We start from the raw sequence: 22428 nt of genomic DNA on the forward strand, positions 1-22428 counted from the left end.
AATCATTATGTTAATTTAAAGCTTAATAAAAGAAACTGAATATACAGTATAGCCAAAAGTTGCACTAAAGTTACGACTGAACTATAAACACAGATTTGCTGCATTGCAATGAAGGCAGCACATTTTTAGATGGGAAGCTAATGATGAGCCAGACATGCAGGAGATTTATGATCTTTTAATTAATATTGGGGAGATAATTTTACATTTTCTTGATCTCCACCTACTTATTGATGTCAGCCGGATTCTGTTTTATGACATTTTCTGATTCTACACATCTACCTGTAAGTCAAACACACAGCAACTTAAAATAAAAGTAACACCTAAGTAGAGTCAAGCCAAGCTACTTAGGAAGTCAAGCTAACTGCTAACTAGAATCAGGTCAAAAACAACTACATTTTTTCTGTCCGATTTTTCGCGTAGTCCTTCTTGCTACTAAATAACCGCAGTCAGACTTTTCAGTAAACATTAATGACCCCAAAGCGACCCGCATGCGCAGAAGAAGGATGTTGACGTCACGCAGCTGCGCTCTGTTTACAGAAAAAAACAAAAATGGATCAAAAAATAAACATGGATCCCACTGTGTATGGATCGATAGTAAAGTTATTCACCAATGTGAGATAACGGAATTGTCACACGACCATACAAGACGAAGGAAGCTAATAAAAAAAGAAAGAACTGAAGACGCTGATCGCAGATGACGTCAGTGTTGCCCGGATGTGCGGACAAGAAAAGCATGAACAGAAATGGCGACATTTGAAGAGGGTGTAACTTTGGAAGATGAGGAGAGCAGCTTCGTTTCTTCAATACAGAATCACTGCGTGGAGAAACTTAAACCTTGGTTGTAATGTGAGCGTAAAGAAGGCATCGCTGGTTGAAAGGTGGGGGATTTTGTTTATGACAGCCAACACTTAGCACTTGCTAGCACTAAGTTAACTTGGATTACCTTACCAAGTTCTTGCGCCACAATAGTTGTAGGTAAAAAAAAAAAAAAAAAGATTTATTAATGCTTTGCGGTTTATTTTTGCAATTAAATATCAATTTGGCAAACCCTGTTCTCTTGTCAAGCTTTGGTGAGCAACACCCAGCAGCTCTCACCGTTACTTTATCAGCTCCGATTCATATAAAACAGTTCTTCATCTTGATTTGTGATTGTCAAACAACTGTTGTACATATTAATAACCTAAATCAGAGGATCGCAAACAAAATTAGCTGTTCAGGCAGCTTACCGCTCTTGTTCGTCCGAACCTAAAATGGCGGTTCCCTGATCTAAATTTAGTAGTTTGACGCACGTGATCAGTGGTGTGGCAATGACCTTTGGTGGATCTCTGACTGAAACGGTTACAGGAAGTCAGTCTGGATGTGTAGTCAGAACCAGCAGTGGAGGGATTGTGATGTGATGCGCTTCACTGAAACGGACTTATTTAATCATTTTTTAAATTTTCATAATTACAATTTTCAGCCGTTGTTTACATCCAGATTGACCAAGTCTGGTTTCTGTTGGTGCAGAATTATGATAAACGTCAGACATCAATTATACAAAAGTCAGATAAAAAGGAACGTCACCGTTCAGTTTGCGGACGCTTTAAAAAATAACCGGATATGTATTCAATTTAGTACCACATACAGATGTAACACAAATCAGATTTTTTTGAGAGGTTGAAAATATTGGAATCGAGCCGTTCAGACTGCTGTGAAAAAGTCGAATTTAATCCACATTTGCATGACTGTGTGCAAGATGATTGTTTTATGAGTAGCTGGTCAGCGATGCCTTCTTCAGTGACATTTCTATATTCTTGATTTGAAGTGTGTGAAGCATTTAAAGCTGAAACTTTACACTCTACCTCATCAGCTCATCCTGTTGACACTGCTGATAGCCCTTCAATACTATGTACCTTTACACAGCATTACCACTGCCGTACCGGTCAAGTTGCACTCATCTCCTTCCTCACATTCGTAGTTAACACTCTGGCCCTGCATTATACTGCAAATTAGCTGTTTAGCGGATGCATGAAAATACACAGGGGCCCCTATGACTGATGTATTTATACCCGGTGCGTTGGCATGCACGGGGCAAACCTGAGACATTTTGCTTCTCTCAGCCCTCATTGTGGCTTTGATTTACGGCCAGGGGTTTTTTTTAGAGAGAGGGCATAACATGACGCAGGAGGCAAGAGAGGACAGAGAGGAAGAGCTGGATAGCACTAAGTATCACTAAGTATGACAGAAGTATGACAGAAGAGCAGGCACTAAATCACAGGAATCATCTTCATAAAGTGCAAGTTCAGCTGGTCCTGATGAAGAAAGAGGTGAGTTAAAAGTCTGAATTTTTGATTTACCAGTTCATCTATGTCTCAGTCCTCTGCACGTATCATAAGTTATGGAACAAAATATCTGACAAAAGCTAACAAATGAGTTATGAGTATAACCGCATTGCAGAGGCGTCAAACAGACTCAGTCGAAGTGGTTCAGTCAACTGGTAGACTGGGGTCAAAGCTCACCCAGTCTATTTGTCATCACTACATCACACCACAGGGCAGTGAAGCCTGTCTGTCAGTAGCTGCGTTTCCATTACAAATGTGCACAAATCTTTGTTCCTATTCTGGAAATGTTGGAGAAACACAATTTGCAGTTGAGGTGTTTCCATTAAATTAGAAACAAAATAAAAATCTGAATAACTTTGTTCACATGGTAAGTCATTAAAAATCATGGCAGCAACTGATGTAAACAGTTACATGAGATATATTCATAATTCATTCATGGTGTTTGCGGTCATCATCTATCAGCCACACAACTTTCTCTGAACTGTTTGATGGTTTGATTTTGTGGAACCAAAAACAAACCATCATCCTCCTACTATTTCTTGTTGTTTTCTTTGTCGTTCCCACAGGTAGTAACATCCGGCTGTTGATTATGTGAACCAAATGAACCATTTCAAAAACCTCTGGAATGTCACAAAACAGCAGGCACGCCCCTCACCTTGCAAGTCAAGAGAAGCTTCACCAGTCGGTCAACTGGTTTTACCACTGTATGCGCTGTACAATGGCTGCAGCAAGGAAGAGGGGTTTGTTGTTGAAACATTGAAAACCATTCCTTGTTGGTTGTGCAGGAGGCTCTACTTCTGCGTTTCAAAGATGTACTGTTGTACAATTGCACATCAGTTTGCAGCCATTTTCAGTGTGATTGTAAACATTGAGTTGGGGACCAGCAGATTATTTGAATTTAAAGTGACAAGACGCCCTAAACGGCTCATTCTGATAGGAGCTCATATTAGGCAGAACTGACCAGACTAAAACCTGAAAATTATTTTGTGGAACAATTTAATGAACATGTTTTGTATCACCCGTAGGCCTATCCTAACATTTTCTAAAATATCTGTGAAAATCTCACCCTAAAATTGGCAAAAGGGTATCAATCTGTATCAAATGCCTATAGAAGAGGGCCAAATTTGTACTGTTGAGGATGAAGGGCATACAGAATTGTTGTAAGGGCCACAAATGGCCCAGAGCTTTACTTTGAACACTTCTGAGTTACAGGATGGGAAAGAAGTCCAGTTAACTACAGATGCCTGCAGTAATTTTCTTCATCTTCAATAGATTATCAATCCTCCACCTGTTCCAAGAAAAAAACCCGTCACAACTCATTCTGCCCTGAAAATATCTCCACTGTCATAATCCCATCCCCTACTCTTCCTCCTCCTTCTCTTCTTCCTCCACCCACCCATCCCCTAACCTCAGATTGGTGAGCACCAACAGGTGTCCACGCCGCAGGCCTCCCAGTACAAACACATTCCACCCTTTCGTGACTCCCAGCATGGGGTGCCCAATCAGGCCGTGGTTTGACCAGTGGAGCCACAAAGATCCAAAGGGGCGGGAGAGACGCGCGCCGGACGGACAGAGTGTCCCGCTGGAGGACGTAGTCTGGATTCAGGGGTTCGGTACCGAGGAGTCAAAACGACTGCAGCCTTTAACAAGGATGTAATGGTGGCCATCATGGGTCGGATGAGGTTGAGTTTCAACATGGACTCATTTCTCATAATTTGCTGCATTCTTTGTTTCACCTCCACAGGTAGGGAATCTACCTATTTTTAACATGTATTTTATTATGTACATGTCTTTATTATTATTGTTATTTATTTGTTTCGGTCACTTTCTGCTTCAATTTCTATTGCTTTGTATTTTTATTGTTTGATTTCTAATTTTTCAGTTTTTTCATGGCCCATGTATGTGTCTGAATAAGGAATGATTGAAGGATTTAGCCTTTCCATACACAAGTAAAAAACATTTAGAAAGCAAAAGAAGGATAAAACACAAGACAAAACTAATACAGAAATAGATGAACAATGTTTAAATTCCTGTCAATGGCAAGAACACAAAGTGTGGACTGAAAAAGGTGTACATTTATTGTATCTTTATTTTTATACATACATAATCAAAATAGCAACATATTTTCTGTATATTTTCTCTGCTGATTGTGTAAACAAACTAATAAAAAATAATTGTAATCCAACCTTATTGTTTTTGCTTAGCAGCAGTACATAATACTATAATGTATTGATATTAAAGTGAAAAAATCAGCTTTTTTTTATTCTTGCCATTTTTAAAAACAAATTTAGATATTAAATAATTCTATTTAAATAAAATAAAAGTAATTCTCTCCCAATTCCTGTTTGACCCCGAATAACACTCAGGAAAACAAGGTGTTGCCCTTTTCTGGTTGGTGGCCTGTGGTGCAGTCCGACATCGATATTTTTTATTGACAACGTCAAATACAAAATAAAGACACAAATAAACCTGACATACACTCGAAAAAACCCCCAGGATATTTACTTTTATTACCTTTTTATCAATATTTTCTGTTTGTATTTTTTATGAAAAAAAGAAAATGTAATCTATTTCTTCCACAGGACCATCTAATGAACAAAATCAACACGTCATTGTTTGTTAATCAGAAAATATTTCCGTCCCCGTTGGAGATGGTGTCCCAGAAATCCCTTCGATCCATCTTCCTCGCAGCGTATCCGTCACATTAGCTCACTGTATGACACTCGTTGACCCTTTTGTGTGTCCTGTTTGTTCCTCACTGTTTCTCCTGAAAATTATATTTTATTTATTATATTTATCAAGCTAGTTCAGTTCTCATAATCCTATTTCCTGCTGTTACCAGGATAACAATATTGGTGATTCATAAAAGCTGTTTTGTTGTTCTAAAGGTTTCTGATAACTGACTAAAATTGTGCGTCATTTTAATTACTTATATTAATAATTTTAATTAGTTTAAATATCATTTTTCACCGATTCATTGATGAGATAAGATAAGAATATTTCTGCTGCTTTTGATGATTAGGTCTGACAGCTTGTGAAAAACTTAAATTCTGTTTCTTGAATAATTAAAACATTTTAAAAATTATTTTTAAATAAATATTGAAATGTGGTTGCAGCTACTTTTGAAGATTGATTTTTCTATTTATGCAATCAAAACCTGAATTAATTCATCTGTCTGATTTAGATTTTTTACGATAATTTTTTTTTGTTAAGTTTTTACAGTCATATTGAGTAAGTCAGGATATGTGTTCAGATCAGGCTTGATCATCAGATTAAAATCACATTTTTAAAATAAAAATTTAAACAGCTTTTGAACACATTTCATTTATTTAAGTTATATGAAAAAAAATTTTTTTTCTTTTCTAACGGAGGTTAAGATGAAAACTTTGTGAAAAATAGACGCATCTGAAGGAAATTTAGAAGATTTTCAACTGCAGATTATGTTGAATTTTGGACTTGAGACTTGTGGACTCATTATTTTATTGAAATACAGTAATTGAACCCTTGTGGTTGTTAAGACAGGTTTTGTTTTAGATCACTCTGTTTTGTCAATGTTACAAGGCTTTGAATGTTGAGTTAAACATTATTTTCCGCCAAGGATGTTCACCAAATCCATCCCATCATATCTTTAGGGTATGGCTGGATGATATGCCTGAAAAACTTATCACGATATAAGTGTTTCATATCAGTCGATATCCATAATTGTCTATTGATAATTAATTATTATTTATTTATTTTAAATATCTGAAATGCTGTCAAACTGGTACTATGGTCTTCCCTGTTTTATTCACAGTTTTTGTTGTTTCTTATTTTTAAGCACTTATGAGGCACAATGGTGGAGCTTTGTGGCAGTTGCTCAGCAGGTTGTTGCTAGGTGACCAAAGAGTGAGTGAGTTGCTAGGTAACCAAAGAGTGAGTGAGTTGGTTGAGTCCACCAACCTTGCCTAGCTGGCTGTGAGAGGTTGAGCAGCGTAGGCCTTTCCTCTGGGTCAGAATTCAGTGAATATTCTACATATTGAATATTATTAATATATCACTTGTATGATCTATCACGTTTCTATGGCGATATATATTCAGTGCAAAGACAACATTTTACCAAGTATTTTTGCCTAATTTCTAGTGCAAATATCTTAGTACTCTTGAAATAAGTCAAAACTAACTTATAAATAACTTTTTAGAAAGATATAGGAATTTGTTTTAAATAAATAATTCCTTAATATTGATTTCTTAAAAAGCACTTGTTCCATTAAGTAAAATAATCTGCCAATGGAACTAATACTTTTTCATCAATATTCAAGAATTTAGGACTTAAAACAAGCTCCTATTTCTTGCTGAAAGTTACTTGTAAGTAACTTTTGTCTTATTTCTAGTGTAGAAACTAGACAAAAGTACTTTAGAGTCATCTTTTACTGAGAGTCTCCCAGGAAGCAACAGTCCTCATCACCACATTTTTATTTTTTATTTTTTTGCGAGTTTACTCACCGCCTACTATGAGACGCTCTCTCTTTGCCACCGAGCGGCCATGAGGTCGGTGACCTCTACATTAAATAACAGATCACCCGTGCATCCTGTAGATAGAGTCAGATGATATTTTTAGCCTGTAATCTTAGTGGGAATTGAACACAACACCAAACCGCAGCAGGTGTGACTTATCGATCCAGAGATCAAACACGCTGCCTTTCAGAGGCTTACGCTGGGAGTTCAAGCACACTTTGTCCAACCATCCTGTCACTCGCTTTAAGCCGTTTCACATTTCTTTCCTGCACTATTCGTCACAGTGAATATTTGGTCCTCCAGGCGCCTCAGAGACGGAGCGAAGACTCCATGAGAAGTTGTTCCAGGACTACAACGTGAAGGTCAGGCCGGCTCGCCACTGGAAGGAGAGGGTGACGGTGCGCGTGGGGATGACTCTGTCCCAGCTCATCGGCTTGGTAAATATCCAGCAAAACTAATAGAAACCCTCACTTATTAATGATTAAGATGTGTATGCAGGAGAGGTGGGACTCCATTGTAAACACTTATTGAGTTAATTTCAGAATTGGCAATTACACTAAAAACTAAACAAAAACAAAATCTTACCTTTTGGTTGTAGGTTTGAGTGCAAATAGAAGTTTTTTTTTGAGTAAATAATTTGTTAATATTGATAAAAAGTAGTATTTTTCCGGACAGATTATTTTACTTTGTTTATTTCTGTGTTGTAAATGAAACAATCTGCCAGTGAAACTAGTACTTTTCATCAATACTAAGGAATTATTGATGTTAAACAAGCTTCTATAAGTTAGCTTTGTCTTATTGTGTGAACAAAGATATTTGTACTACAAACTAGACCAAGTAAAATTTTTAGAATGTTAAACTTGAGAGAATACGAAGCCATTTTCATTATTCTAAAACTTAAAAACAAAGAGGACAGTGTTGTTCTTTAATTTAAAAAGCTAAATAAATGTCTTGTAGTAGATATTGTAAAAATAATTTAAAAAAATTGCATGTAGCTTTTGTGGCGCTAAACAAATTTGATTTAGCTAGATAGATGGAAAAAATGGCTCTCAGGACTGTAAAGGTAACTGACAGTCTTCTAAATAGAAAAAGGAGGATAAATAATCTCACTCTGAAGGCTACAAGCTTTATAAATATTACCAAAGAACACAAAGTTCTGTCCTACAGGCACAGAGGCGTCGTACAGCCTGTTAGAAGCAGGGAAACCAATAATGTAGATACATATGGTGTCATGTAAAAAAATTTTTTTAAAGAAGTACAGTTTTTTCCTGCTAAATAAATGTGCAAAAGTATGACTAGACAGTGTATTTTCAAGATTATCCAAAACAACATATTGTGACAAAGTACATCTAGATGTCAACAGCATACATTAACGAACATGAACGTTTTCCTTTCTGTCCTGCTACAGAATGAAAAGAACAGCGAGATGACAACAAATGTGTTCATGAATCTGGTATGGACATAAAAACACTTTTCTATAACACCAACCCACTTTCTGACTCCCAAAAGGGATCCACCACTAGATGAACATGCTGGTCTAAATATGTTGTAATTTATGCATCAACCTAAATGTTGTTGTTTATCATACATAAAAACTCATAATTACTTCAAAAATCTTTATTATATTTATTGCTTACAGAGCTTGCCTTTTATATATACAGAAAATATTTATTGAACCAAACAAATGTGATTGACTTTTGAGCTACTGTTTACTATATCAGCTATAGTTAACAGCATTAGCAGGAGCTAACAGCATTAGCAGGAGTTAACAGCATTAGCAGGAGCTAACATGGAATCTAAACTAATCAGTGGGTAATGAATCGATGTTCAAAGTGTCAATGAATCATCTTTAAATCTTTGTAACACGAAACAAAGCACAAAAATGACTGTTCAGAGTGAACGGAGCTAGCATTAGCATGTAGCATACATCATCTATCCAACATGATGTCTTTGCAGCAATATTTTCTTTAAATTTAATAGAAAACTTAACCTATGGTATTTTCCTGTATTGTTTTCACATCTGAAGAGAATATTTATCAAAGTTTATTATTACAACTAGTTGTGGATCCCTTTAATGGTTGTAGGGTCGTTGTAGATAGAAGAAACAAGGGAGTAAATTTCCCGCCAAAAAATTCAGAAATGTTGAGATCAATCTCAGAACATTTTTAGAAAAAACAAGGACATTTCTGAAATTGAAAGTGGAAAAGGTTCTAGAAATTTTAAGATTAAGCTTAGAAATTTTCTTTAAAAAAAAAACTTGTAAATTTCCATTGGAGATTTCAAAAGTCAAAAATGTTAAACTTTTGGAAATTTTCAGAGTTTCTAAAGTTGAAAAGTTTTGACTTTTCAGACTCAGGAATTTCCGAGTTTTTTTCTAGTAAACAACTAATACTTTTTATGGAATTTTATTCCCATTTTTTCTTTCTACAATGGGCATAATACAGCATTTTACTGTGTAAAACTTAATTGTACTTTGTAAAACTTAATAATATAGTGTAAAACTTCAATATATTTAACTAATGGATTTAATCTCTGCTCGGGGTAGCCAACATTGACGTCAGTTACTCAAAAAATATCTGGTCTTCTTTTGTTTTCTGTTTTTCCTGCATCCATCCCAGAACTGGACAGACTACAGGTTGTCATGGAAACCGGAGGAATACGACAACATTGCTGTTGTGAGGATTCCTCCCAACAAGGTGTGGCGTCCTGACATCTACCTCATAAACAAGTGAGTGACGTGTCTCCACCAACACAATAACCCATCATGACTTAGGCAGCAGGTTTGATGCAATAAATAAATGAGTGATTTTATGCATAAATGTGTGTAAAGATCTCACGTTTGTCTTTATTCCCCCTCACAGTCACGACGGGCAGTTTGACGTGGCTCTGTACGTTAACGTCTTGGTTTACAGTAATGGTATGGTCTCTTGGTTGCCACCTGCCATCTACCGTAGCTCCTGCTCCATTGAGGTATAAAACTAACCTAGATCCTATAAATGAATAGTTTGTGTCTATCAAATCCCAATTTTCTGGCTTTTTACTACATTAACTTGGTGTCAAAAATTTGAAAGCTTGTAAACAAGCTAGTAGTAGCTTGAGACAAAAATATAGCTTCTTGTTGATGGTAAATAAAAGTATATTGTGTTTGGTTCTGTTATATAATCTGTAGGTGGCATATTTCCCATTTGATTGGCAAAACTGCAGCATGGTTTTCCGCTCGTACACCTACGACGCTTCAGAGGTCGACCTGCAGGTCTACCTTGATGAGAACGGGACAGAAATCCATGAGATCGTAATTGATAAAAATGCTTTCACAGGTTTGTTCCAAACAGACATTTATCTAAACCCATTTATTCTGGTACTTATTAATTTCTTTGACATGTTGGCGTGTCTTTTCCTCCGCCACAGAGAATGGAGAATGGGCCATACGTCACAAACCAAGCAGGAAGAACGTTGGAGATGATCTGTACGAGGACATCACCTTCTACCTCATCATAGAGAGGAAGCCTCTCTTCTACATCATCAACATCATCGTGCCCTGCATCCTCACCAGTGTGTTGGCTATATTCGTCTTCTACCTGCCTCCTGGAGCAGGTCAGCATGAAATTAATACAGAAACTGATGCTTTATGTGGGATCATCATAAGCTGCTCTTGACCTTTCGCAAAACATCTAGAAAAAAACAGACATTTTGAGATTGTCAGAAATTTTCTACAAAAAACATTGAAATGTCTGAGTTTGAAAAGTGAAAGATTTGCTAGAAAAAAGTCTCAAAAGTCAAAACTTTTCTGACTTTCAAAACTCAAATCTCTTTCAGAAATCTACTCCTCTTTTTTTATCAACAGTGTCCCTTATGTCCCATCGTAACTTGGGTTTTATGGACCGCTGTGATTACAAATGTTGGAAATGGCTAGCTCAAAGAACGACCCAAACCTCCTTAATTTGATAAAAATTCGCCAACTTTTCTTGAATTTACTCCACATGATTTAAACTACTTTGCCATAAACGACACATGCTACATGGTGCAGACACTCTGTCTGAGCCGATGAATATTTGACCAGTTGGAGGCTCTCAGATTGTGAGGAGGTCATTGGACTTTTAGCGAAAGATGATGACTCCATTACTAGGTTTGGAAAAATAAAAAATGGGCAAAATCTTTAAAATCAGAATTGCTCTCTTTTAAAGCAAATATGAACACCGTTTGGAGCTATTTATTCTTGCTCTAATAGGGAGCTTGTGTATAAATCCTAACTTGTTTTTTTACTCTTCTGTTTCCAGGGGAGAAGATGACTCTCTCCATTTCTGTCCTGATCACTCTCACTGTCTTTATGTTGCTGCTGGCCGACAGAGTCCCTGAAACTTCACTCGGCATCCCTATTATCGTCAAATATGTCATGTTCACCATGATCCTGGTCACCTTCTCCGTCATCCTGAGCGTCGTCGTACTCAACCTGCACCACCGAACGCCCAGCACCCACATCATGCCAAACTGGGTTAGGAAGGTAAGAATCGCCTTTCTATTGACACTTTGCAACTACGTCACTTAATCACGTTGACGTGCCATGATGGACATCGTAAATTAGGAACAGGAGTATTGAACATGATTGTTTTTCCAAGTTGTTTTTTCCAATATAGTTATAGTTTCTGCTTGTTCAAGTTGAGCTAGTTTGTCTGTTAAAAGTAGCACACATAGTTGGGGCTAATAGACGGCAGTGGTTACAAAAGTTGGAAATGGCTAGCTAGACTTGTCATAAACACCGTTTCACTGTTTGACTTAAAAGTTTAGATGCTAACCAGTTTTGTTCATACATGATGGGCTACATGGTGGTGCGGCATTGTCTCCATGGTTACTAAATATTAGACACGTGCAATAATGCAAATATCTGATTGCATCATACTTGCTTATAAAGCATATGAACGTTAATCTGTGTACTTTGTAAAAAAGTGTTGGCTCAAATCCACAAGTACACTGAGGTCTGCTAGTCCTTCCTGCTAGCCTTTGCCACCGTCTTCCTTCCTCATTAAAAGTTGCACAAAAAAATAAGTTTAGTTTGCATACTTGTCTGTTTGCAGCCGATCATGTAGCAACTATGACCATTTTACAGTGAAATCGACTGAATAAAAGTGATGCTAGGCTATCAACTGTAGGCTACAAATCTAATGCATCATGGCGGATGCCACACTTTCTGAAAAGTGTAATGTTACGTGTAAAGGGTCTAACCACTTTAAAAATCCCATTTGACAGCTTCACTTTACTGTTAAACCTAAATTTGCAGGTGTTCATTCACATCCTGCCCAGATACATTGGCATGATGAGACCAAACCCAGAAGAACCTTTACTGGAGAAGGACTCTGAGAAGGACGACACGTCGTTCCGTGCTTTCAGTGGACGCCAACCTGGAGGAGAGTACTTATTCCGCAAGATCAACCCTGATCTTGTCTTACCATGGAGAGGGAGGTAAGGTTATGCTTAGGTCAAAGAAAAAGCAAATTCTTAGATTGAAGGAGACCTTTTATATAAAATTCATATTTTGGAATTTTTATACTTCTTTTTAGGTCTCTACTGCTTACGAAAATAAAACCTTTTTGGCAATAAATAATGTTTTTTGGTGTCTGGAAAGTGAGCTGTTTCAAAATCCCCCCGATTGTTAAGTCACTATTACGCCTTTCACAATGGAATATTCTGCCGGAAGGTAATTATTGCAATAAATGATACTATTGTTGTTTTGAGACCATTTTCAAGTAATATATTGATAATGGAACAATAATGCAAGCTAGCACTGTTAAAAACAAACTTTAATTTCGTACAGAACATTTCACACTCTAACTAGAAGATTTGTTAATTATTCAAAATAAAACACAACAACAAAAACAATTAAAACGGAAATAAAAACCACTTGCAAATAAAAGCATAAATAAAATAGAATAGAATATCTCAACAAAATTGCCCTTCAAAAAATATCAGAAAGGAAATTATCAAGTGTGTTTTAATTAATTATGCCATTGATTTATTGCTTATTGTGACAGTCACATTCAAAAAGCACTTTGCCGTTACCTAGCAACCCAGCCGAGGAAAAGGAAATTGAAATGATGTTGTACTGTAACTCATTAATTCAATTCTTGTCAGAATTATCGTCGACAGTGATGGCTTTTGGCAGGAAACATCTCCTGTAGCAGTTTATATTACAGTGAATCTGAAGACGCCTGTGACTGAAAATACTCTGTTTTCCCAAGACAGTCTCATGAAGAGGATGGTCAGGGATGTCCATCATTTTTTTGATTTTATGATGAATCCTTCTTTGCATCTTCACCTCCATTATTCATTTTATTTATGCTATTTACCGCTGTATGCGCTGTACAATGACTGCTGGAAAAGGCAAGTGCTTTGTTGTTGACTTACCATCCAGAAACCACTTGCTGCATTCTTGTTGGGTGTGCAGGAAGCTCCACTTCTGCTTTTCAAAGATGTATGATTGTATAATTGCACATCTTTTTGTAGCCTTTTTCACATGCAAGTGTAAACGTTGATTTGGGAGCCAGCAGCAGCTTATTAGGATTTAAAGCGACAAGATGTCCTAAAACAGAAAATAGTCTGAAATAACCCGACTGAAATCTCATTATCTACAAATGATTTCATGTAAAAAAAAAAATGTAAGAAGCATGTTTTATATAATTGACAGACCCATCCTGACCTTTAAAATTTCAGAATTTGTAACTCAGCCTACTTTTTGGGATTTGTTTGAAATGTAATAAAAAAATTAATTATTTCATTTGTACATGTTTATTTTAAAGATATAAAGTTACAGCTGACTTCACTGTGGCTAATGTTGAAAGAAAAAAAATCCTGAAACTTGCCACTTGACTCTGGCATCAGAAGCATTTGGGCGCTCTCATGAACCAGGCCCGGTTCCTCGGCATCTCCCGGCCCGTTCCAGAGGCATCAGATTCAGCCTCAGCTAAGCCCCGCACTTCCATTGACAGTCGCCAGCGACTAAGCCTCTATTTAGGTTGGGCATTAGGGGGTAATCCCACTGAAAGGAGGTGGAGGGTGGCGAAAGAACAGAAAGGGAGAGATGGCCGCCATTGTTGAGTGATCGGGCCACAAGAGGCCTGATGTTCAATGGAGTAGAAACAAAGAGCTTTCATCGACATGTCTGCATTTTACTTCTGCTGTTTAGCTTGCAAGGCAATCAGATTGAAGGTATTTTGGTTAATTTTACCTGTTTGTGAGTTTTAATTTGGTAGAAACTGGGGGGAAAAAAGTGTTTTTCTCATGTCCAGATGGTTGACAATAAATTGTCCCAGAAGTTATTGCGATAAACGATAATAGTGTTGTTTTGAGACTACTTTCAAGTAATATGGAGGTAATGGCATAATAATGCAAGAACATAACTTTAAATTCTAATGAACGTTTAACATTGGAATATCCAAATAGATAAACGACAAATAATATGAATTATGAAGTTTCTGAAGACTTAATTATCCTCCAAAATAGAGCTAGTTGAGACCAAAACACCAGACTGGACTCTGGTGTCAAGGTTTTGGTAGAAAGAGAAAAATTATAAATCATGCAAATGGAAATTGTTTTTAGTTAGTTTTAATTTATCATCTGATGAATTGATTTATTACTTATTGTGATAGATCTACTTGAAATAAATAAATACAAATGATTGTTTTGGGGGTTTTTTTGGCCATTTAAAATGTCTTCCAGTGTCAATGTGGAGTGTTCGGTACAAAATTAAAATTTACTGGTCTTTGAGTGGGCGAACCTGAACTATTGTCAATATATTACTTGAAAATGATCTCAAAATGACCAGCAAATTTGTTATCATCAAATTACTGTTCTGGATACACAATTAGCTTTCCTGGTCCTTCATCAATCGATTCCTGGAACACTTTTATTTCTTTGAATGCATTCCGGTTGTATAAGTGTGCGCACACCTGTCACAGTGAGGCCATTTATTATACAGTCTGTGTATGTAGTGTACAGTTACACGGCGTGCGTGGTGGTAAAGTGTGGCACCAGCAGGAGGGAGGGCTCAGACGAGCCAGACACACAGAGACGGTGCGACAACACATGAATGAAGCAGCTGATTGAAGGGTGATGTGTGTGTTTGTAGATTAGTGAAAAGGAACAGTTAATATTGCTGTGCGTGATGCATACCGGCCACATTCAATACCGCAGATTGCTGGAGAGCTGAACATTGTGATTACCTGGGTTTGAGACAAAGCTAAAAGCGTAAAACGCTCACCCTAATGTTTAGAAATTACAAGCGAGCCTTTAGCTCACACGCTTTTAAAAAACGAGTTTTGTTTTAACAATATTATAACCTGTAAAGTTTGTCAAAACTGCTTTACTTATTCTTTAAATTCATTTTGTAGAGTCAAAAAGGTATTTTCTCCTGACTTTTGTTGCTACGTGAGTTACTGTTACTCCGCCCTTGGCAGTTGGTGGTTGCCGTGGCAACCAGTAACTGTCAGCCCCGCCCCCATTTTTCTGTTGCTCTCTGTAACTGTAGTTTGAATTACTCTGTGCTTTCTTGTATTATATTTTAATATTTTATATATATAATATATTTTATAAGCAGGGTTTCATGCTAATTTTTAGCATCAGAACTCTGTGTCTAAACCAACCAGCACACTTTGGCAGGCCCCAGTTAAATTTCTTCAGGAATTTTCTAGTTTTAAGCTAATATGCAAAATTTTTATCCTAGGATTTCTCTGAATTTATCAGTTTTGATTTTGTTGTGGTCTGAATTCTAACTTAAATGTTTATTTAACTGAAACAACACAGAAAGTCATCACGTTAAATCTGCTAATTGTGACAGGATTTTAATGGATTACGTTTAGCTCGTATGCTAAGCTGGTATGCTAATCTTACATGCTAAGTACCGTTTGGATGCATCAATTTGTATGTACAGTCAGATGTTTTGTTATCAAAATCTTAATAATGTTCATTTAATTGATACAATACAAAAAACTAACCATAGTTACTGATAGAATTTTAACACTGTATGCTAGCTGGTGTGCTAACTGTTAGTACGTTACTGCTAACTGCCAAGTTTTATCTTAGTTTTTATATTGTCACTCATGTTTTGAGGCCAAAATTTCCACCATTTTTCATTCAGGTACCAAAAATTCATTAAATTAATATGATGACGATGTAGTAAGCTAAGGTAGCTAAGCTAAGCTAGCCACATTTTGGGTTAGCTAGAAATTCATTTCTCACTCGTTCCCTTTGTGCGTTTATTTCAGGTGTGAGAGCACAGTGCAGCTCCAGCAGCTCCCAGACTCGGACCGGTTCTGCCTGATCCTCCCTCCCAACCTGAAGTCGGCCATCGATGCCGTGACCTACATAGCCGAGCAGCTGAAGAAGCAGGACACGGACGACTCGGTGAGTGTTTGGGCCGTACGAGTGGCGGATTGTAAAGAAATACATTTACTTTAGTACTGTAGTTAAGTACATTTTTTTAGTATCTTTTTTGATTATTGATTTTGGGGAACTTTTAACTTTCGACTGCACTACATTTCTAGGAAGCTCGTTCTTTTGACTCAGAATGGCTTTGTAGTCCGCTGCTAGCTCAATGTCTGATGTTTGTAAGCTTCCATGTTAATTATGGCACCATTTCATTACCGGTGTTGCTGTTAGTGGGGAGAATCTCCTTGTTTTTTACTTCTTATAGGATTTGGTATGTTTTAAATGATGATAATAATAGAAAAAGAAAATATTTGTCACTTTTTAATTACATTTTTATGCCTAAGTTTGTACAACAGCATATGAGGGCCATCGTAGACAGAAAAATAAGAACAAATTTTCACCAAAAAACGTTGATATTTTAAGATTAATCTCAGAACTTTTCTGGAAGAAAAAGATTTTTATTTCTGATTTAAAGTCAAAATTTCTGAGAAAAAAAAACTCCGAAAATTTGATATAGATCTCAGAACATTTCTAGAAAAAACTTGGACATTTCTCAGTTTCAGAAGTTGAAAAATGTTTGACGTTTGAAACTCTTTGGAAATTTAGAGTTTCAACTTTTAAACTAAAAAAGAAATTCAAAAGACTGTTTTTGACTTTTTGACCTAAAAAATGTCCAATTTGTAAAAAAGCACATTTTTAAATTAATCTCAAATGTTCGAGAAAAACCTTGTGAACTAAGACATTTCAAAGTTTTTCCTTGAAAATTTCAAAGATTAATCTCAAAATTTCAGAGTGTTTTCTCACAAATTGGACATTCCATGAGTTAAAAAAGTGAAAAATGTTGGAGTGGTTTTTTTTTGGTGGAAAGTTTTTTTTCTTCCTACAATGACCCTAATATGCTGCCATAGAAGTTTTTCACAGGGGTTAGACTTTTAGTAGATGTCAGCAAGTTCCAGGGTTCTCTAAAAGCACTTAGATAAAATATACAGAAATGTATTGATATTAGAAAACACAATTTGTACTTTTGAGTATTTTCATACGTAACTACTTATGTACTTGAACCTGAGGAACCTTTTGACTGAGCCAGGTTTACTTGTATTTGAGCGAGCTTTAACCATGAGTATCAATACTTTTACTGAAGTACTAGAGCGGAGTACTTTATCCACCATTAGGCCCAAACCAGCTCTGATTTGTGGCGCTGAATGGAGCCGAGTCAGCGCTAACAGGAAGTACCGTTTGTGTTCCAGATGACAGGAGACTGGCAGTTCATCGCCCTGGTGGTGGACCGCCTCTTCCTGTGGCTGTTTGTCATCATCACCACCCTGGGAACTCTGGCCGTGTTCCTGGATGCTAGTTTTAATTACACACCGGACGACCCGTTCCCATAAAGGACAGCATCGTTAAAACACGCTGTGCAGGTCAAACGCTCCCCAAGTCGGACTTTCCTTGACCAAACTGTTCTGTTTGGTTCTGGTCAGCTTGTTTTGTAAAATTGCCTTTCTCTGAAAAGTAAACAGATGCCAAATGTTGAATCAAATGTGTTATTTTTCTACAATTTATGTATTCACTCCTGTTTTATGGCACCAAAAACTTGAATTTTGTGCATTTTGCACTTAAAACTCACTGGGTGTAGTTTATATTTTTATCCAGTAGAGGGCAGTGTATATATTTTAATCAAGGCTGCAGCAGCCATGGGAACCTCTTTAATGCTGTTTCATGTTTTATTGCTGCACTTCTGTTGTTGTGTTTAAGAAAGCCACATTCTGAAGCAGGGATTTTACTATTATTATTATAATAATAATAGTAATAGTTATTTAGTGTTTTTATTGGATTTTCAGTCAAATCCAACTGAAAACTGCAGTTTTATTTGTTAAAATCCTTAAAGGGATTTACTTTCCTGTCCCTTTATTTTTGTTTGAGATACCAAATTACAGTCTGGAAGAAACTCTGAAGAAATCTACAAGTTAAAATCTCCAACATGAGAACATTTCTTATTACTGGCTCTCAAAAGTGTACATATTTTAAAATAGAAACCATTTTACTGTTAGTACAAAACATCCACTGACATTCACAGATCATGGTAAATCAGCCCAATGTTGCTATTCTGTGTTGCTACCATAATTAGCAACACAGAGTAGCAACATTTAGTTGCTGCTTTTTTTCCCCTTCTGTGTCTGAGCAAAATGAAAGCGATAGCATTAGGCAGGATCTATAGCATAATCCGAATTTTAACTTCCCTTCCATCCACAGCATGTGTAGCATTAGCTTAAAGTAGCTTTTTAGGACAAATTTACGCAGGTTGAGTCATGTAATGGATAAAATAACAGTTTGACAACTACATTAATGTAGTGGAGTTAAAAGAAAAAACGTTTATGTGGAAAACAGTGAGCCTCACACAACCAACCAATTGTTAATTTAAAGCTGGTTATTCAGGGTAAACATGCATTTGAACAAACCTGAGCACATCAGAGTAACAATGCTGGTCAGAAGGGGAGCATAAATATATCTGTTTGGTCAGAGTGTTTGTGCTTTAGATTAGCCTCCAGTTTTTTGTTATATGTGATGTTTTCCTACTATCATGAATTACAGACACATTGGTTAGAACTCCAAACTAAAACTTTCAGTCAGTAATTCTCCTCTTCCACGTTGGATAAATCTGCATTTAAATTTTTACGATATTAACTGAAACTGGATTATTAAGACTAAAATGTTTGTAGTGGCACAACTAAGTTTGGTTATGTAAATAAAACTTCATCACTCATTTCTTTTTCCTCTTTCATTTGTTAAACTTGGTCATGGAAATGAAAATGATCTTTATGAGATACAACCATGAATTCAGTTAAAATCATGAATTTTAAAAACATTATGATGTATATCAGGGATTCCCAAACATTTCAGCCTGTCACTCCCAAAATAACAGTGTCATAAACTGGCAACCCTGTAAAAATACATAAAATTATCTATTTATTTACAAATACATTTATAGAGCGTTTTAAAATGAATTTATTGTATAAAAATGATTAAAATGTGTATTACTGTACATTATTTAATGGTACATTTATTTATTTCGTGATATATTTATTTGTTAAATTTTGTCCCTGTATAAACCTCAGGTGTGACATCACTAAAGCATTTTGCGACCCCTCACTTGGTGTCCCACGACCCCCCCTGGGGCCCTGATCCCCATTTTAAGAAACCCTAATACACACAAAAACATAAAGGGGCCCTATTATGAAAATGTCACATTTTGCATGTTTCTATTTTCTATTTGTGTCTTTACTGGTTTGAAAAGGCCCAAGCTCTGCCCTCCCAGCTGTTTTTGTCAATAAATTAATGTTTTTTGGTTTCTGGAAAACGAGTCGTTTCAAAAACCTCCAAATTAAGTCATATTCCACGAGCCAAGCCCGTTTCCTAGCAACCCCAGCTGAACTCGAGCACATTTGGATTGGCTGCTGGAAAAGACAAGCGGTTTGTTGTTGACTTACCATCCAGACACCACTTACTGTTTTCTTGCTGGTTGTGCAGGAGTCTCCAATTCTGCTTTTCAAAGATGTACGGTTCTACAATTGCATATCTGTTTGCAGCCATTTTCATGTGTGAGTGTAAACGTTGAGATGGGGTTGTGGTCAGCAGCAGCTTGAGGTTGTTAAAGAAGCTCATTTTGAAAGAAGCTCAAAACAGGCAGAACTGAAAGAATTTTGTTTAATAAATGTATTTAAAATGTTTTGAATAGACCACAGATATATTTTTAACCTGTTCTGGGAAGAATAATAGATCACCTCTACAGTGTAAGTGAAAACTATGAAACCATAAGACTTTTGACAAATTCTGCAAAATGCCTAAGTGGGCGGAGCCAAGAGCAATGGAGGGGCGTGGCTACGAATGGAAATTAGATGGGGGGAGGGGCGTGGTCAGGAAGATAGAGGCACTTTGTTGCTATATTTATTGACTTCTTGGACCACTCTGACTTTTCTTCATAAAAATTTTTTTTAAACTGTTGGTTGTTATGGCAACAACACTGCAGCTCAGCAAAATTCACACAAACACAGATATAGAACCCTAAATAATCTATTTAGACAAGTTATCAGCAATATATATATATATACAGTATATACAAGTTATCAGCTATAGATATATACAGTATATACTGTATATATCTATATATATATATATATATTTAGGGGTTAGTTGCATTTTATTTCTGCTAGCATTTATTTTTGAGTCTTGTTTTTCTTGCGTTCCATCCTGCAGACCAGAAGAATGAAGCCACAAGACCAAGAAGAGGACAAGCGCCGCCGCCCTCATTCACACCCCACAGAGCCTTTTCAGGAGAAAAGTGTTTTATCGCTGATGCCTCAGTGACTTCCACTTAAAGCACTTCAGCCGTTGACTTTGTACTGTACTGCTCAGCTCAGCCCCACAGGAGGCCTCAGAAAGAGGAGGCAGAGCCCCTGGAGGAATGCTGTCAAGGCTGATTTAGACGTTTTTTTCTTCTTTGGCTCCTTCTGAGCATTGTGCGACGGCGAAACCACCAAGATGAATGTGTGTTTACGCTTTAAAGAAGTGGGAAAAGGGTAGAGATGACTGGAAATGGGTGGTGTGGGGAGTTTTTCTTTGGATTAGGATGTCATATAAATCAGGTTTCCAGTAGTAACAGCACTGGAAGGACTGGGATCCTCCTGCTCCTCTAGATTTTTTTATCTACAAATTTTCCTTATTTTCTCTAATCCAAATATACAAAAAAATGTAGAAATCTTTATCGTTTGTTTCAATGAGAAGCAGATTAATTCCTCGCTGCAACAATGGGGTAATCGTTGCTTCAGCAGCTGAATGGAGGAGAGTTATAGTGACAGGAGAGGCTGGAAACACAAGAATGTGAGAAACTGAAGGATCAGAGCAAGACAGAGAGGAGTTTGATATGCAGGAACCGAGCTTTGAGATTAATCAATCAAAATATCATCATTAACCCGAGTATGACCTTTTTTAGACTGCATTTAAACCATTTTTTAACTATAAACAGCTAAATAAGCCTTTGTGACACCTATGGAAGACAATTAGGGCCAAAAAAGTAAAAACAAAAAAATTACAGTTGAAAGCAGATATTTTTATCCATCTAGTAAAAAGACACATACACCCTTTTTGCTCGCTGTCTGAATTTAAATCAGACTAAACTTATCTTGCTTCAGGTTTTTGACTTTTTAAACTGAAGATTTTCTAGAAAATTTACAAGATTAATCTCAACATTTTGGAGGTTTTTCTTGCAAATTTGTAAGATGAATCTCAGAAATTTTCTAGAAAAATGTAGAAATTTCTGAGGTTGAGAAGATAAAACTCAAAAATGTTTAGATTAATTTCAGAAATCTTCTTGGGGGGGAAAAAAAAACAAACTTTGAAATGTGTTAAGTTGCATCCCATGAGTCCGGCCGTCACCCGTTCTGAGTTTTTATCTAGAAAAATTCAGGTTTTCTAGGATTAATCTAGAAATGAGATTCTTCTGATCTTGAAAAGTCACAATTTTACTAGAGAGAAAAAAAGGAAATTTTTAGATTAATATAAAAAAATTTCTAGGAAAAACTTGGAAATTTTATAGTTTGAAAACATGCTAAAAATATATTTGTTTAAAATGACATTTTGAGATTGTCTATAAAAAAACAGTTCCTGAGCTTCAAAAGTTAAACATTTTCGACTTTTGGACATTTTCTGATTCCATAAGTCAAAAATTTTCTCTTTAGAAAAATTTCCGTGTTATTTCAAAAACAAATTTAGATTAATTTCAAATGTTCATTCAGAGTTCAATGTCCATCGTTATCGTTTTATTTTCTTAAGCAATTTTTCAACTTTTTAACCAGAAATTTTCTTCTTTTTTTTTTCTAGAAAATGTTTAGGTCGATCTCAAAATTTTTGATTTTTACGGAAGAGGATTAGGGCCACCGAAAAAAAAAAAAGAGTTCTGACTTTAATCTCAGAATTCTGACTTTAAAGTCAGAACTCTTTTTTTATTATTATTTTTGGTGGTCCTAATCCTCTTCCGTAGAATTTGATGTATTTATTTAGAAAAATTTTTTATGTCAGTCTCCATATTTCTGAGTTAAAAAATCACTTTTTTTATTTTTACTTTATTCTACGTTTTTTTTGTTGTTGTTTTCTAGAAAATGTCTCATATTTTTTCCATCTCCTTTATATGTTGTAACTCCTG

The 22428-nt window shown here is 36.3% G+C and overlaps 1 protein-coding gene across 2 annotated transcripts; it reads left to right on the forward strand.

Moving 5' to 3' along the window:
* Nucleotides 1–653: 653 nt before the first annotated feature.
* Nucleotides 654–18993, forward strand: chrnb1l (cholinergic receptor, nicotinic, beta 1 (muscle) like). Of its 2 annotated transcripts, none has more exons than XM_028037368.1 (11): nt 654–878; nt 7119–7252; nt 8224–8268; nt 9434–9543; nt 9677–9785; nt 9985–10132; nt 10224–10409; nt 11093–11316; nt 12091–12272; nt 16070–16208; nt 17480–18993. In XM_028037368.1, the coding sequence occupies exons 2-11, from the start codon at nt 7226–7228 to the stop codon at nt 17618–17620; spliced, it is 1311 nt and encodes a 436-aa protein (XP_027893169.1). In that variant the 5' UTR covers nt 654–878; nt 7119–7225; the 3' UTR covers nt 17621–18993. The 2 variants fall into 2 exon arrangements, with proteins under 2 accessions (XP_027893169.1, XP_027893168.1); XM_028037367.1 differs by lacking the exon at nt 654–878 and adding an exon at nt 3978–4065.
* Nucleotides 18994–22428: the final 3435 nt, after the last annotated feature.

This window comes from Xiphophorus couchianus, chromosome 14 (assembly GCF_001444195.1).
Source record: "Xiphophorus couchianus chromosome 14, X_couchianus-1.0, whole genome shotgun sequence".
Classification (NCBI taxonomy): Eukaryota; Metazoa; Chordata; class Actinopteri; order Cyprinodontiformes; family Poeciliidae; genus Xiphophorus; species Xiphophorus couchianus.